We start from the raw sequence: 13,906 nt of genomic DNA, 5'->3' as shown, positions 1-13,906 counted from the left end.
TCTAAGTTCTTTATAAATTTTGGGTACTAATCCCTTATCAAATGTCTTGGTGAGTATGTTCTCTCATTCAGTGGGTTGTCTTTTCATTTTGTTGATGTTTACTTTGTTGTGCAAAAGCTTTTTAGTTTAATGTGGACCTATTTGTTTATTTTTTTCTCTTATTTCTCTGGCCTGAGGAAATATATATGAAAAAATATTGCACCTCACACTTGTCAGGATGGCTATCATCAGTAAATCAACAAACAAGTGATGGTGAGTGTATGGAAAAAGGAAAGCCTCACGTCCTGTTGGTAGGAATACAGATTGGTGCAGCCACTGTGGAAAGCAGTATGGAGTTATCTCAGAAAATTAAAAATGGAACTGCCTTTGGACCCAACAATGCCGCTTCTGGGCATTTATCCTAAGAATATCAAAACACTAATTCAAAAGAATATATGCACCCCTATGTTCATTTAAGCATTATTTATAATAGCCAAGATTTGGATATAGTCCCCAAATGTCCATCAGTAAATATGTAGATAAAAAAGTATGGTACACTTATACAGTGGAATAGTATGAGGCCATAAAAAGAAGGCACCGTTACCTTTTGCAACAGCATGGATGGACCTAAAGAGCATTATACTAAATGAAATAAGCTAGTCAGAGAAAGACAGGTACCATATGATTTTGTTTATATGTGGAATCTAATTAACAAAATGAACTAACAAGCAAAGTAGAAACAGACTCAGATACAGAGAGAAGGCTGACAGCTATCGGGGCAGGGGGGATGGTAAGGTAAGAGTGTGGAAAAATAGGGCAGACAAGGACAAAAAAAATAACCTCACAGACAAGGACAACAGTGTGGTGATTGCCAGGGCAGAGGAAAGAGGTGGAGAAAGATATAGAGGGGTAAACGGCGATGGACTGAATGAAGACTTGACTTGGGGATTGCACACACATATGGCGTACAGAGATGTGTTGTAGAATTGGGCACCTGAACATGTGTAATTATGTTCACCACTGGCACTACAATAAATGCAATTAAAAAATGAAAAAGGAAGACCTCAGCTCAACTACTGCTTGAGTTTCCAGCCTTCCTGCCTGTCCTATAGATGTAAAATACATTGGCCACCTAATTGCATGAGCTAAGTCATTAATAAATTAATTAAATATAATTAACTATATGTACTGTTTCTACGGAGAACATTGGCTGATAAAACATTAATTGTTGGTAGTGTAAGAATAAACAAATCCATATAGATAGTAAAAACTGTACTTTCTTCTACTTGCTTTTGATATTTTTATTAGCAATAAGATAGCTGCCTAAAGGAAGAAAATAAAGTGAAAACTGAAAAGAGTATCTACTGTTCTAACTATCATGTTAAGTAACAGCACCTTCATAGACACATGAGGAAAAGAATCACTATAAAAATTGAACCTGAATATATTCGGCGGAACACTTGAATCTATGTAAACACAAATTAAAATCAATTAAAGAATTGAACCTGTGATATGAATATAGATAATATTAATTTTTGTGCCACAAAGTGAATATTTATTCTCCTTAGATAATAAATTCATTTTTATAATTCCAATCTGGATAGGATAATTAAGAAAACCATTTGTTACCTAAGAACTTTGTACTGTGCAATATTATATACAGAAGCAATTATTTGAGTTGTTTCATTCATTCATGTATTTTTGACTTATTGAACATTGAAAATTTACTTTATCTCAAGCACTGATAAGCTAAAAATAAATATATAAGAAATTGATTAGTATTTTTTTAAATGACTGAAAATTATGTTTCATTAAAATTGTTTATAAATTACACTTATCATTTATCAATAATGACAACCAACCCTCTTAGGATTATACTAGGTGCAGGTAAAACTCTGGGCTAGAACTACCTAAACAGAAAGTGAGGTTTATAGGTGAAATACCGTATTTTTTGCTCCGTAAGACACACCAGACTATAAGACACGCCTAGGGTTTTAAAGAATAAAATAAAAAAGTATATATTCTGAACCAAATGGTGTGTTAAAATATTTAATAAAATACCATATTTTTAGCTCCATAAGATGCACAGGAAATTTCCCCTTCACTTTTGGGCGGGGGAAATAGTATGTCTTATAGAGTGAAAAATACGGTATGTTGACTTCCAAAAATAAATAAGTAAATAAAGACTGAGATAGGGAAAAAAGGTACAAAGAATCTAAAAGATTTCTGCAATCCTTAAAGTAAGTGAAAATGAAACTCAGATGAAAAAATGGTAAATGATTTGGCAGAACAGATAAAGGAAAGCCTACATGCCTAAAAACTTTTGTGAAAAGTCAGATTCTTAGCCCCAAAGAAGGCCCCTGATGTCTATGAATGCTAAGTGAAATAAGCCAGTTAGAGAAAGACAAGTACCATATGATTTTGTTTATATGAAAAATCTACAGTTTGAAACCCTGCACTTGTCTGGTCAAGGCACATATGGAAGTTGATACTTCCTGCTCCTCCCCCCTTTCTCTCTTTCTCTCTCTCTCTCTCTCTCTCTCTCCTCTCTAAAATGAATAAATAAAAAAAATAAAATAAATAGAAAAAATATTGCCTATTCGAAAAAAAAAAGAGAGAGAGAGAATCTAATGACAAAATGAACTAACAAGCACAGCGGATACAGACTCACACACAGGGAGCAAGCTGACAGCAGTTGAGGCGGAGGGTGGCTGGGTGAGGGTGGTGCCTTACCTCTACAAACTGGAGGCATAAGGCTCCTCTGAAGTGGAAGAGGAGCCAGGTGCAAAAACAAGGAAAGTGCTTGAATGTCTGGAAAGTGTTTAAGCCAGGCTCCACCTCTAATCTGGGGAAGATAAGTGACCACCCTTTCCACCTCTTTCTCCGCAGGAAACAGGTAGAGGGTCCCAGAGTCTGAAAACCAGGCATAGGGGGACAGGAGAGAACCACGGCGTCAAAAGCAAAGGAGGGAAGTCTAAGTCTGCGGGGAAACGGTGGACCCTCAGCCACCTCCCACTCAACTACAGCAGTTTCACCATCTCCAGAAGATAGCATGGAGATTCTTCTCAGGTAGAACTGAGTACATCCAGGAGTCAAGACTCACAGAACCCGAGTTTGGGGAAAATGTGCTGATAAAAAATCTGGCAAAATGAAGTCTAAAATTCATAAGCAAAGAGCTTGTATATAAATAGTGCCTCACCTGTTTATTAAAAAGTGCCTCACATGCAAATATGAAAAAGAATGACAGGCCAACACTATTTCTTAACAAAAAGCCCAAAAGAGGCAGATAAAATACAAGGAGCGGTGGAAAACTCTAGAAAAATTGTAAAATAGTCTCAGATAAAATATTGCTCCTTTAAAAGAAGAACATAGTAACATTTTAAAAATTATGTAGGAAATAACTCTTGGAAATTAAAAATATGATAGCTAAAATTAAAAATTCATTAAAACAGTTAGAAATGTAGTTAAAGAATTTTCCCTGAAGGTAAACCAAAGACAAGGGCACATAAAATAGGGAAGAAAAATGTCTTAGAACAGCATGGGAGTGTGGGAGCTGCAACGTAAGATCAGGATTTACAGAACGAGAGAGGAGAAAAGGTGGTTAAAAGGAAGTTGTCAAAGAAATAATCTCAGAAATGAAGGACTAAATTTCCAATACTAAAAATGTCATCCCAGTGAAAGGACAGCCGACTCCCTGCAAAGTGCAGTGCTCTGAAACTTCAGGAGACCACAGAGAACCTCTGTGGAAGGCAGAACATGGGGGAGGGAAACTTTCAAAATTCTGGGGAGAAACTATATCAACCTGGAATTCTATAAGTAGCCAAACTCTCAATCTTATGAGAGTAGAGAAGAATGATTTTTCAAATATTCAGGTCCTCTAATTAACAAATTAATATTCTTGGCACTTATCTAAGGAAGCAAGTGGGGCATGGGTTCCTGCAAACGGAAAGAAATCCAAGATAGCGGTTATTTTATTTCAGAAATTGCTACTAGACCCAGAAGCAAGTCCAAGGGGAACTACCAAAATGATTGAAAATGTACGTCTCAGGACAGCACTGTTACGGACTTGGACTGTGTCCCCCAATATTCATATTTTGAAACCCTAAAAACCCTCCCCTCCAATATGATGGTACTAGGAGGTTGAGCCTTTAGGAGGTGATTTAAATTACATAACTCGTAAGAGTGAAGTCCTCACAAATGGGATTAGTGACCTTAGAAGATTTAAGAGAACTTGCTTCCTCTCTCTGCTCTCCACCATGATGGGACACATTGAGAAATCAGGAGTATGCAACCTGGAAGAGGTTCTAGAACTCAACCTTGAGGGGTCCTGCTCTCAGACTTTCAGGCCTCCAGAACTGGGAGAAATAAAGTCCTGTTGTTAATAATCCATCCAGTCTGTTATAGTTGCTTGAGCTAACTTAGAAAGCCCTAATTGCAGTAGGTCTAGAGAGCAACAAATTCAATACAGAGCACGAGAATGAGTGGTTTGAGAAGGAATACTTGCAGGGAAAAAAAGAAAAGAAAAAGTAGATCTTACAGTCTTACAATTTGGAAAATTGCAGTGAAAGGCTTTTTTTTTTTTTTTTTTTTAACAGAGATGTTAAAGAATACTTTCATAATTAGGAGAGGACTAAAGGAAAAACAAGCTTAAAATAAAAAGGTCATTATTACAGAAAACCAAAAACTTAAACAAAATAGAATTATAGTCATTAATCACCACTCAATTCAGCAGCAAATTGTCACAATAAAGAAAATAATCTACCATATACTGAGAGAATGGGGTAACAGAAGAGAAAGTAGAAATATAAGATAATTAAATCATGCCTGACCTGTGGTGGTGCAGTGGATAAAGGGTTGACCTGGAACACTGAGGTCACTGCTTCGAAACCCTGGGCTTGCCTGGTCAAAGCACATATGGGAGTTGATGTTTCCTGCTCCTCCCCCTTCTCTCTCTCTCTCTCTCTCATCTCTCTAAAATTTAATAAATAAAATGTAAAAAAAAATTTAAAAATCTTTATCACCATATGAGGTAGTAGTTAGTTACTATCTAAAGTTGATGACTTGAAAAATAGAAAAATCTCTGTATTATTTGGAAATGTAAATGCAAATACCAGCAAGCAGGGATGGAAAGTTTTAAGAAGTCACATTGGAATAGCATAATATGTGGGAAATTAGGGAATGATCAAAGGCATAAAATTTGCTGATAACTTTGTTATTTTTTTTAACACTATTTGACTTATTTTGACTTAGATAAAGATTGGGTTTGTTTTTAAAAAATAAAAAGAGAGAGATACTCAAAATACTAAAAGATCCATTTTTTTGCTACAAATTTATTACTTAATAAACAATATTTATTTAGAGCTTTTCTGATGTCAGTTTTCTGCTTCTGTGATTTTAGTCTTCTGCTTATAAGTGAATTAATAATATATTTAAGCAAGAACTGCATCCCCAAACTTTGGAAGGTACTGTTTTTCTTCTGAAAGAAAATGCAGTTTTTCAACTCTTAAAATTCTAGCTGAGAAAAAAATAAATATCAATCTATACTTCAAAACATAACACCATTAAAAATTTTATTTCTTTTTTTTCATTAAGTGAAAGGCAGGGAGGCAGAGAAAGACTCCCGCGTGTGCTCCACCGGAATTCATATGGCAGGTCCCTACAAGGCAATGTTATGCCCACTGGAGATACTGCTCTGTTGCTCAGTAACCAAGCTATTTGAGTGCCTGAGGTCATGGCTGTGGGAGAGGGAGAGAGCGAGAGGGAAGGAGTAGGGGTAGAGGTGGAGAAGCAGATAGTCACTTCTTCTGTGTGCCCTGATTAGGAACCTGAGGCAAGGCCATGGAGCCATCTTCAGTAAACTGGGCCAACTTGCTCTAACCATTCAAGCCATGGCTGCAGGAGCGGGGGTGGGGGGGCAGGGGGGCAGAGAGGGGGAGCAGGAGGGGTGGAGAAGCAGAAAGTCACTTCTCCTGTGTGCCCTGACTAGGAATTGAACCCAGGACTTCCACACACTGAGCAGATGCTCTACTGATGAGCCAATTGGCCAGGGCCCCATTAAAAAGTTTTAATGGGGCCCTGGCTGGTTAGCTCAGTGGTAGAGCGTCGGCCTGGCATGCGGGAGTCCCGGGTTTGATTCCCAGCCAGGGCACACAGGAGAAGCGCCCATCTGCTTCTCCACCCCTCCCCCTCTCCTTCCTCTTTGTCTCTCTCTTCCCCTCCCGCAGCCAAGGCTCCATTGGAGCAAAGATGGCCCGGGCGCTGGGGATGGCTCCATGGCCTCTGCCTCAGGTGCTAGAATGACTCTGATTTAGGCAGAGCAACGCCCCCACAGATGGGCAGAGCATCACCCCCTGGTGAGCATGCTGGGTGGATCCCGGTCGGGGGCATGCGGGAGTCTGTCTGACTGCCTCCTCGTTTCCAACTTCAGAAAAATACAAAAAATAAAAAATAAAAAAATAGCTGATTTAACCTTTCATTTGCAAATATTATGCATCCCATTTCTTATGCTAATATGAATTTTATCTCCCTGTGAAAGGCACAAATAGGTTTCTTATGATTTAGATGAGACCAATAATTAGAGATCTGGGACAATTATTTATATCTATTTTCTAAAAAGATATATATTTTTGAAAAAAATATTAAATGTATGTAAAAATTAGGGTGGGGTATCAGGACTGTAATGAGGATTATGACCAAGAATTTCCAGGAACAAATATTTCATTTAAACACTTTTTTTACTTTTATTTTTGGAGCCTAAATTTTTATAATACTGTATTTAAAATTAACCCCAAATGTAGATTATCTTTTATTCTCTTTCTCTATTTACTATCTATATTCTTTTCCCATCAAATTAATATTTTGTAGCTTCCTGTAATTCTCAATATTTTTTATATCTTGCATTTTACTTAAAGTTTCATGAAAACTTGCTACCCCTACCTCAGATCTATTCTTTCTTATGTCACTTTAGAAAGGAAAAACTCCAGCCAAGAGGGGTCTGAACCATGTCTGACCCTCAAGGCCATCAGAAAGCAATTTAGTAATATGTCCTTGACTTCACAGCAAGTTTGAATCTTCACTTTAAGAAAGAATAATGTAAAACAAGACCATGATCAATTTTTAAAATAGTCTACACTATATTTAGAAGAAAAGTCCCTACAACAAGATTCGTAAGAGCTAAGCATTTTGTGCTGGACACCCATCGTCTATTTCTAGAGAATATTCTGCAGTCAGTACACATGCAAAGCAGCCTCATAGATAACCTGTCCTGAAATTGTAATACAATAGGAACTAACGTTTTAAATAAACCTCAAGAATTTAAGGATCCAAAATAATTAAAATCAAAATTCAATTAAATATCATTAAAGAAGGGAACTTGGATGATAACATTTTAGAGGGATTTTGTTTTAGCCAAAGGATTTCTTCTGGAATCTTCTGGGATCTAAGTTTATCTAAACGATTCTGTTTAAATCCCTTGCTCTTCTATCAGCGTTTACATTTAACAAACTGCACCACCATCCAGCCAGTAGATCAAACCAGAAGCCCAGAAATCTTGACGTCAAGTTGATGTTTTTCCCCTTTTAATAGTGGTTCATATTCTCCTCGTTGTACTTCCTAAATACTGTACCTGTTAGAACCAACTACTTTTCTCTGTACCTTTAAATCACGATTGTATTAATCCCCAGCACTCTGCTGCAAACCAAATGGATTTAATATACTCCTCTGACCCTGCTACTCCCAGCCAGAAAACCTTTACTCATTTGCCATTTAAACAAATGTTAATCATTAGCACACATTTCAAAACCCCCCATGACTTATTCCACTCCCTCACTGTATGATCTGATACTTGTCTCAGCCTGCGTCCCCCTCTATTTCTTTTCTTTCTTTTTTTTTTTTTGGTATTTTTTCCAAAGCGAGAAACGGGGAGAGACAGTCAGACAGACTCCCACATGCGCGCGACCGGGATCCACCCGGCACGCCCACCAGGGGGCGACGCTCTGCCCACCAAGGGGCGATGCTCTGCCCCTCCAGGGCGTCGCTCTGCCGCCACCAGAGCCACTCTAGCGCCTGGCGCAGAGGCCAAGGAGCCATCCCCAGCGCCCGGGCCATCTTTGCTCCAATGGAGCCTTGGCTGCGGGAGGGGAAGAGAGAGACAGAGAGGAAGGAGGGGGGTGGGGGTGGAGAAGCAGATGGGAGCTTCTCCTGTGTGCCCTGGCCGGGAATCGAACCCGGGACCTCTGCACGCCAGGCCGGCGATCTACCACTGAGCCAACCAGCCAGGGCCTCCCCTCTATTTCTTCACACTACCTGTACTACATCTCCAAGCGCTTGCTCACGGGCTCTACCACCAGCGGCTAGCACTTCCTACAAAGTTGTCCCCACCTTGTTTACCTATCTCCTAGTCATTCTTCAGGTCTTTGTTTAAATGTATTTCCTCAGAGAAGCCTCTCTTGATCCCTAATTGAATCCATTAAAGGTAACCATTTTATTCAAATGCTTAGGCGCTGTGTTGGCCTCCTTTTGCAGATGTGCGATAGAGATGCCTGTGGTTTTAGATAATTTTAAAATGAGAAAATGCTTGCATTATTTATGTATATTGAGGAAATTTATTAATTTTAAGATGACTAACAAAGCACTAAAGCAGGGGTCCCCAAACTTTTTACACAGGGGGCCAGTTCACTGTCCCTCAGACCGTTGGAGGGCCAGATTATAGAAAAAAACTATGAACAAATGCCTATGCACACTGCACATATCTTATTTTAAAGTAAAAAAACAAAACGGGAACAAATATGATATTTAAAATAAAGAACAAGTAAATTTAAATCAACAAATTGATCAGTATTTCAATGAGAACTATGGGCTTGCTTTTGGCTAATGAGATGGTCAATGTCCGGTTCCATATTTGTCTAGCGGTAACAAGTGATATGACGCATTTCCAGAGCCATGAGCGGATGTCCTGCATCACCGGAAGTAGTACTGTATGTGAGTGATGCCACGCTTTCTAACGCTGCCACATACAGTACTCCAGTACTCTCACTGACCACCAATGAAAGAGGTGCCCCTTCCGGAAGTGCAAGTGCGGTGGGGGCCAGATAAATGGCCTCAGGGGGCCGCATGCAACCCACGGGCCATAGTTTGGGGACCCCTACACTAAAGTGAGATTTAAAATTTTTGTGACTTCATCTTTTTTTTGGTCAAATTAAAAGACATAATCATGCCTTGGCCTCAATCTTTCAGAGTATTAAAAAATAATCACTACTGCCTGACCAGGCCGTGGCACAGTGGATAGAGCGTCGGACTGGGAGGCAGAGGACCCAGGTTCAAGACCCCGAGGTCGCCAGCTTGAGTGCGGGCTCGTCTGGTTTGAGGAAAAGCCCACCAGCTTGAACCCAAGGTCGCTGGCTCCAGCAAGGGTTTACTCAGTCTGCTGAAGGCCCGCAGTCAAGGCACATATGAGAAAGCAATCAATGAACAACTAAGGTGTTGCAACGCGCAATGAGAAACTAATGATCGATGCTTCTTATCTCTCTCCGTTTCTGTCTGTCTGTCCCTGTCTATCCCTCTCTCTGACTCACTCTCTGTCTCTGTAAAAAATAAAAATAAATAAATAAAAATTTAAAAAAAAAAATTCAAAAACCACCTAGTGAGAAAATGTGTGGTCTGCTCTAACTACAGTGAAAGCTCCTTTAAAAAAAAATAAAAAATAAAAATTAAAAAAATAATAATAATCACTAGTTAGTGTAATTCCTTACATATACATATACCTTTGATTCAAGTAAATGAACCAATTTCTGGTTAAATTATTTATGTGTAACAAAAACACAACATGTAGTTCTAACACCTACTCAAACTTTCACATCAACTTTTTTTTATAATTCTGTAAGTGATTAATAATATTAATGGGAACAGGGATATATAGAATTTGAGAGAGGGATATACTTTGACCAAATATTTTTACATACTACTTTATGTTCTCAAGCGTATTACATAAAGTGCCTGAACTGAACCTTATTTAATTTGCAATACAACTACAAGACAAAGGGATATGATCATCCTTTCTTCATAGACACAGTTTTAATGGCTCACCAAAGCCACACCACCTATTCAGTTATTGATCCTGACTTAGACCTCAGGACTTTTGACTGCAAGTTCAGAACTCTTTGCTCTAGACTTGCCCTGACTATGTATTTAATCTTGAAATTTTAAAATATTAATTTGTTTAGTGCAACAATGCTGTCCCTTGCTATTCCTATTTAAAAATGCAAATAATCCTCAGAAGATTACATAAAGAAAACACACCTATGAGTAAACTAATTTGTCACATCGTTTTCCTTAAACTTAAAGTCATAGGGACTTCCAGTTAGTAGTAAAGATTACCAGTGATGGTGACTGAAGAAAAAGGTTGTCACAAAAATAGAAGTGAGGAACATATAAAGGAAACCATTTTTTATCGCTTTTTTGACTACCCTCATTCAAAAAAGCTTCTTTCTAACCAAATACACTCTATTTTTAAAAGTAGTAACTTTTTTCTGACCGTATTGAACTAGCAGTGATAAAAAAGAATGAGTATTTTAATGTCTATATTAGACACAGCACCTTACATTTAGATAGCAGCACATAATTTACAATATATGGTTATATATGTTATTCAATTTGATCCTTGCAACAAATAACGTGCTTTGCTTATTTGTAGATAAGAATCTAACTCTCAGAGAGCTTAATGGACGAGTCCAATTCTTCACTCTGAAGTCTTTCTCTTTCCCAAACCCCACGATACTTCTGCTCATAGAGCATCATTTTCAGTGAATACTTACATTTCATCACACCTTGAATTTCATAAACAGGCTTGAGTATCAAAGCACCATAAAAGCCTTTAGGGAAAGGATTCATTAAGTCCCATTTATTTGAAAAATCTGTAAGTTTCACAGTTCGTGTTCTGTTCTTGGGTATCTTCCATTCAACAATCTCTTTTAGAGTATAAATATGTTCATCTTCGCACTCATAGAATTCTCCTTCTTGTGACAATGGCAAAGTAAATGAATGATTTTGTTGATTCCTTACCACTCCACAGTTCACCATTATTTCTCCATTGATTTCTTCAACTGAGTTGAGCATGATTTGCTCACCCTGCTTTATGATGAAGTTCTCTAGTTTTATATCCTTCTGATGATAGAAGCTAGGATGCCCTAGTCTACTTGGTCCAATAGGGATGGTCCTTGTAATTTCTTCCATAGAAAGGTATGGAGTTTTATCAGCCACAATCTTAAAAAGACCTAAAAACAAAATTGTGTGAATTAAAAAAAGTTCTTACAATGAATAAAGATCATACCTAGAGAATGATAAGACAAGTATAATGCAGCTTTTTTTTTTACCATCTTAACCATCTTTATGTGTACAGTTCAGTAGAGTTAAGTGTGTACACATTGTGCTCCTTTCCTTTTTTAAAATATTTTTTTAAATTTTAATTTGTGTTTACATAGATTCTTGTGTCCCTCCGAATGCATCCCTTCTCCCCCGTATTCCCCTCAAGATTTCCCTTGCCCCCTGCCCTCAACCCCCTCCTGGCTTCCCTCCAGGATTTGTTTTTCTGATCTCTATAATGCTGTGTTATGTGTATACAATTTCACCAATCTCTTTCCCTTCTCTGATCCTATCCTATCATCCTTTTTCCTTCTGTCCACTTTCCCTCTGGACCCTTGATCCCACCTCTGCCTCTATTCCATTCCTCAGTTCATATTGTTCTTTGGATTTCTCAAATGAGTGAAGTCATATGATATTTTTCTTTCTCTGCCTGGCTTATTTCACTTAACATAATAGTGTCCAGGTCCATCCGTGTTGTTGCAAAAGGTAAGATTTCCTTCTTTTTCATGGCCCTATAGTATTCCATTGTGTACATGTACCACTGCTTTTTAATTCATTCATCCACTAACGGATACTTGGGCTGTTTCTAGATCTTGGCTATTATAAACAATGCTGCCTTTTAAATGTAATATATCTTTTTTAAAAAAGATTATATATACTTCTTTAAATCATAGATTCTTCTAGGAAAAATTTTAATGTACTGTCTATAGAATACTTGATTATCAGACCTAGGTAGTATAAATGGAGACCAGAAAAAAATATTTTGAGAAAGAAAAGGCCCTGTTCTTGGAAATGGGAAACCTGAAAGAGATACTGACTGTGTGACGTTGAGGAAGTATTTAATCTTTCAAGATCACATTTTTAAACTTTTATTTCTCAAAGGAGAGGATTGGATTAGGTCAATGTTCCCATAACTATATCTCTAGACACACCAAAATGAGATATTCTAGAAGAAAACTGTTTCATGAGTAAATTAATAATAACAAAAGAAATATATTCTGAGAGTGGCGATGATTGTATAACATTGTGATTGTACTTAAAGGCACTGACCTGTATACTTTAATATGGTAAATTTGATGCTATGTATATTTTACCACAATAAAAATAACTTACATATTTCTAATTAATTTAAGATGTCTCAGAAACTTTAGATGTACTGTGACTCACTTAAGGGGAATATAACTTGCAAAATTTTAAATATTTCTTTGATTAAAAAACTCTTGGTAAAACGTACACTAATGAGTCACAACATAAGAAACCATGATTTATTAGTTCTCCATATAACTCCCCTTGGAAAATGCCAGCTTAGATAATACTGGATTGAATAGTCTTGAGTATATATCATTCTTTCTTTTCATCACTTCCCTAATTTTGTCATAGTTCCACTATTTAAAATCGTTTTTTTCTAATGCTATCAGAATAGTCACTAATACAATAAATTTTTACTAATTAAGGTACATCTTTTTATGCTTGTCTAAGTGTTTTAAGTTTAATTCTCAGCTTTAAATTATTTTGTATTTATTATTGGCACATTTGCTTTGTAGCACTTTCAAAAATGTATTTATTGCATACATTTTATTTAATTTCAGAGAAAATAAGAAAAAATTACATAATTGCTCTCTGAGCCCTAAAGTAAATTAATTATAATATTATATATTAGCATGTATGAAGGAGATAATGTATTTTTCAAAAACTTAATAGAATGATTTAGCTTGGAAAAGTCATTTATTAGTTTTATGCAACATGTACATTTTAGTCAAATTTATCTGTAAATCAAATCTTTATTAACCAAGTTATAGTGTCCTTTATGTATACTATCATTTACTGTCAAAGATTTATGGTTAGTTATTTTTGTAGTTGATTTTTGCTCAAACAAAAATATATATATATAAGATTTTGGTTATTTTTAGATATAAACTTCCTGAAAAAGTGTGGGTGATGCAATCCTGTCGGGAATGGGTAAGGAAGGTAGCATGTGCAATTTGTCCAGGGAACCTTTAGAAATTAAATAGTGTTTATCCACTGCTGGTGTACTTGAAGACTGTGAGGCAAAGAAACATTTACTTTGAAGAAATTTATTTTATTATGTCTTTTATCAAGGAAAATCTAATAAAATAGTATTCTTGAATTCTCCACAGTAAATGAATTTGTGTGAGTGTGTGCACATGTGTGTGCCTGCAACATTTAATCTCATTTGTCTGTGCATGAAGATTTATTTCTAAGAGTCTACAATCATCATCAGGGTATAGAAAATTCAGCAGTTTTTGTGAAATATGTTTTTAAAAATAGCTACCTTGAATCTCATAAATAGTAGAGACACAGAATTTGTTGTTTTTTCTATTCTAGCTGTATTGATGACATAAGTCACAGAAAGTTATTTTAGTATCTTCTTTCTCGGGGAATTGGGTTCACAAGGTAATAACAGACCTAAAATGTTATAAGGTATAAAAAACCTGAAACCCTAAGGGCCATCATTATTTGAAGTTAATCATACAATTCAGAGCTGTATTGTTGGATGTCTCTATGGCAAGAAAAATCTATATATGTCTGCATGTTTTCCCTTAGAAAA

At 36.8% G+C, this 13,906-nt stretch overlaps 1 protein-coding gene across 1 annotated transcript in view; it reads right to left on the bottom strand.

Annotated features, from left to right (window-relative positions):
* The window catches only part of THEMIS (thymocyte selection associated), a 192,975-nt gene that overhangs the window by 108,289 nt on the left and 70,780 nt on the right, over nt 1-13,906 (bottom strand). The window contains exon 3 of the mRNA XM_066373279.1: nt 10,791-11,249. Within this exon, the coding sequence (XP_066229376.1) occupies nt 10,791-11,249 (459 nt within the window). The remainder of the gene's footprint in view (nt 1-10,790; nt 11,250-13,906) is intronic.

This window comes from Saccopteryx leptura, chromosome 3, assembly GCF_036850995.1.
Source record: "Saccopteryx leptura isolate mSacLep1 chromosome 3, mSacLep1_pri_phased_curated, whole genome shotgun sequence".
Taxonomy (NCBI): Eukaryota; Metazoa; Chordata; class Mammalia; order Chiroptera; family Emballonuridae; genus Saccopteryx; species Saccopteryx leptura.
This window is presented reverse-complemented; position numbering and strand designations above follow the sequence as displayed.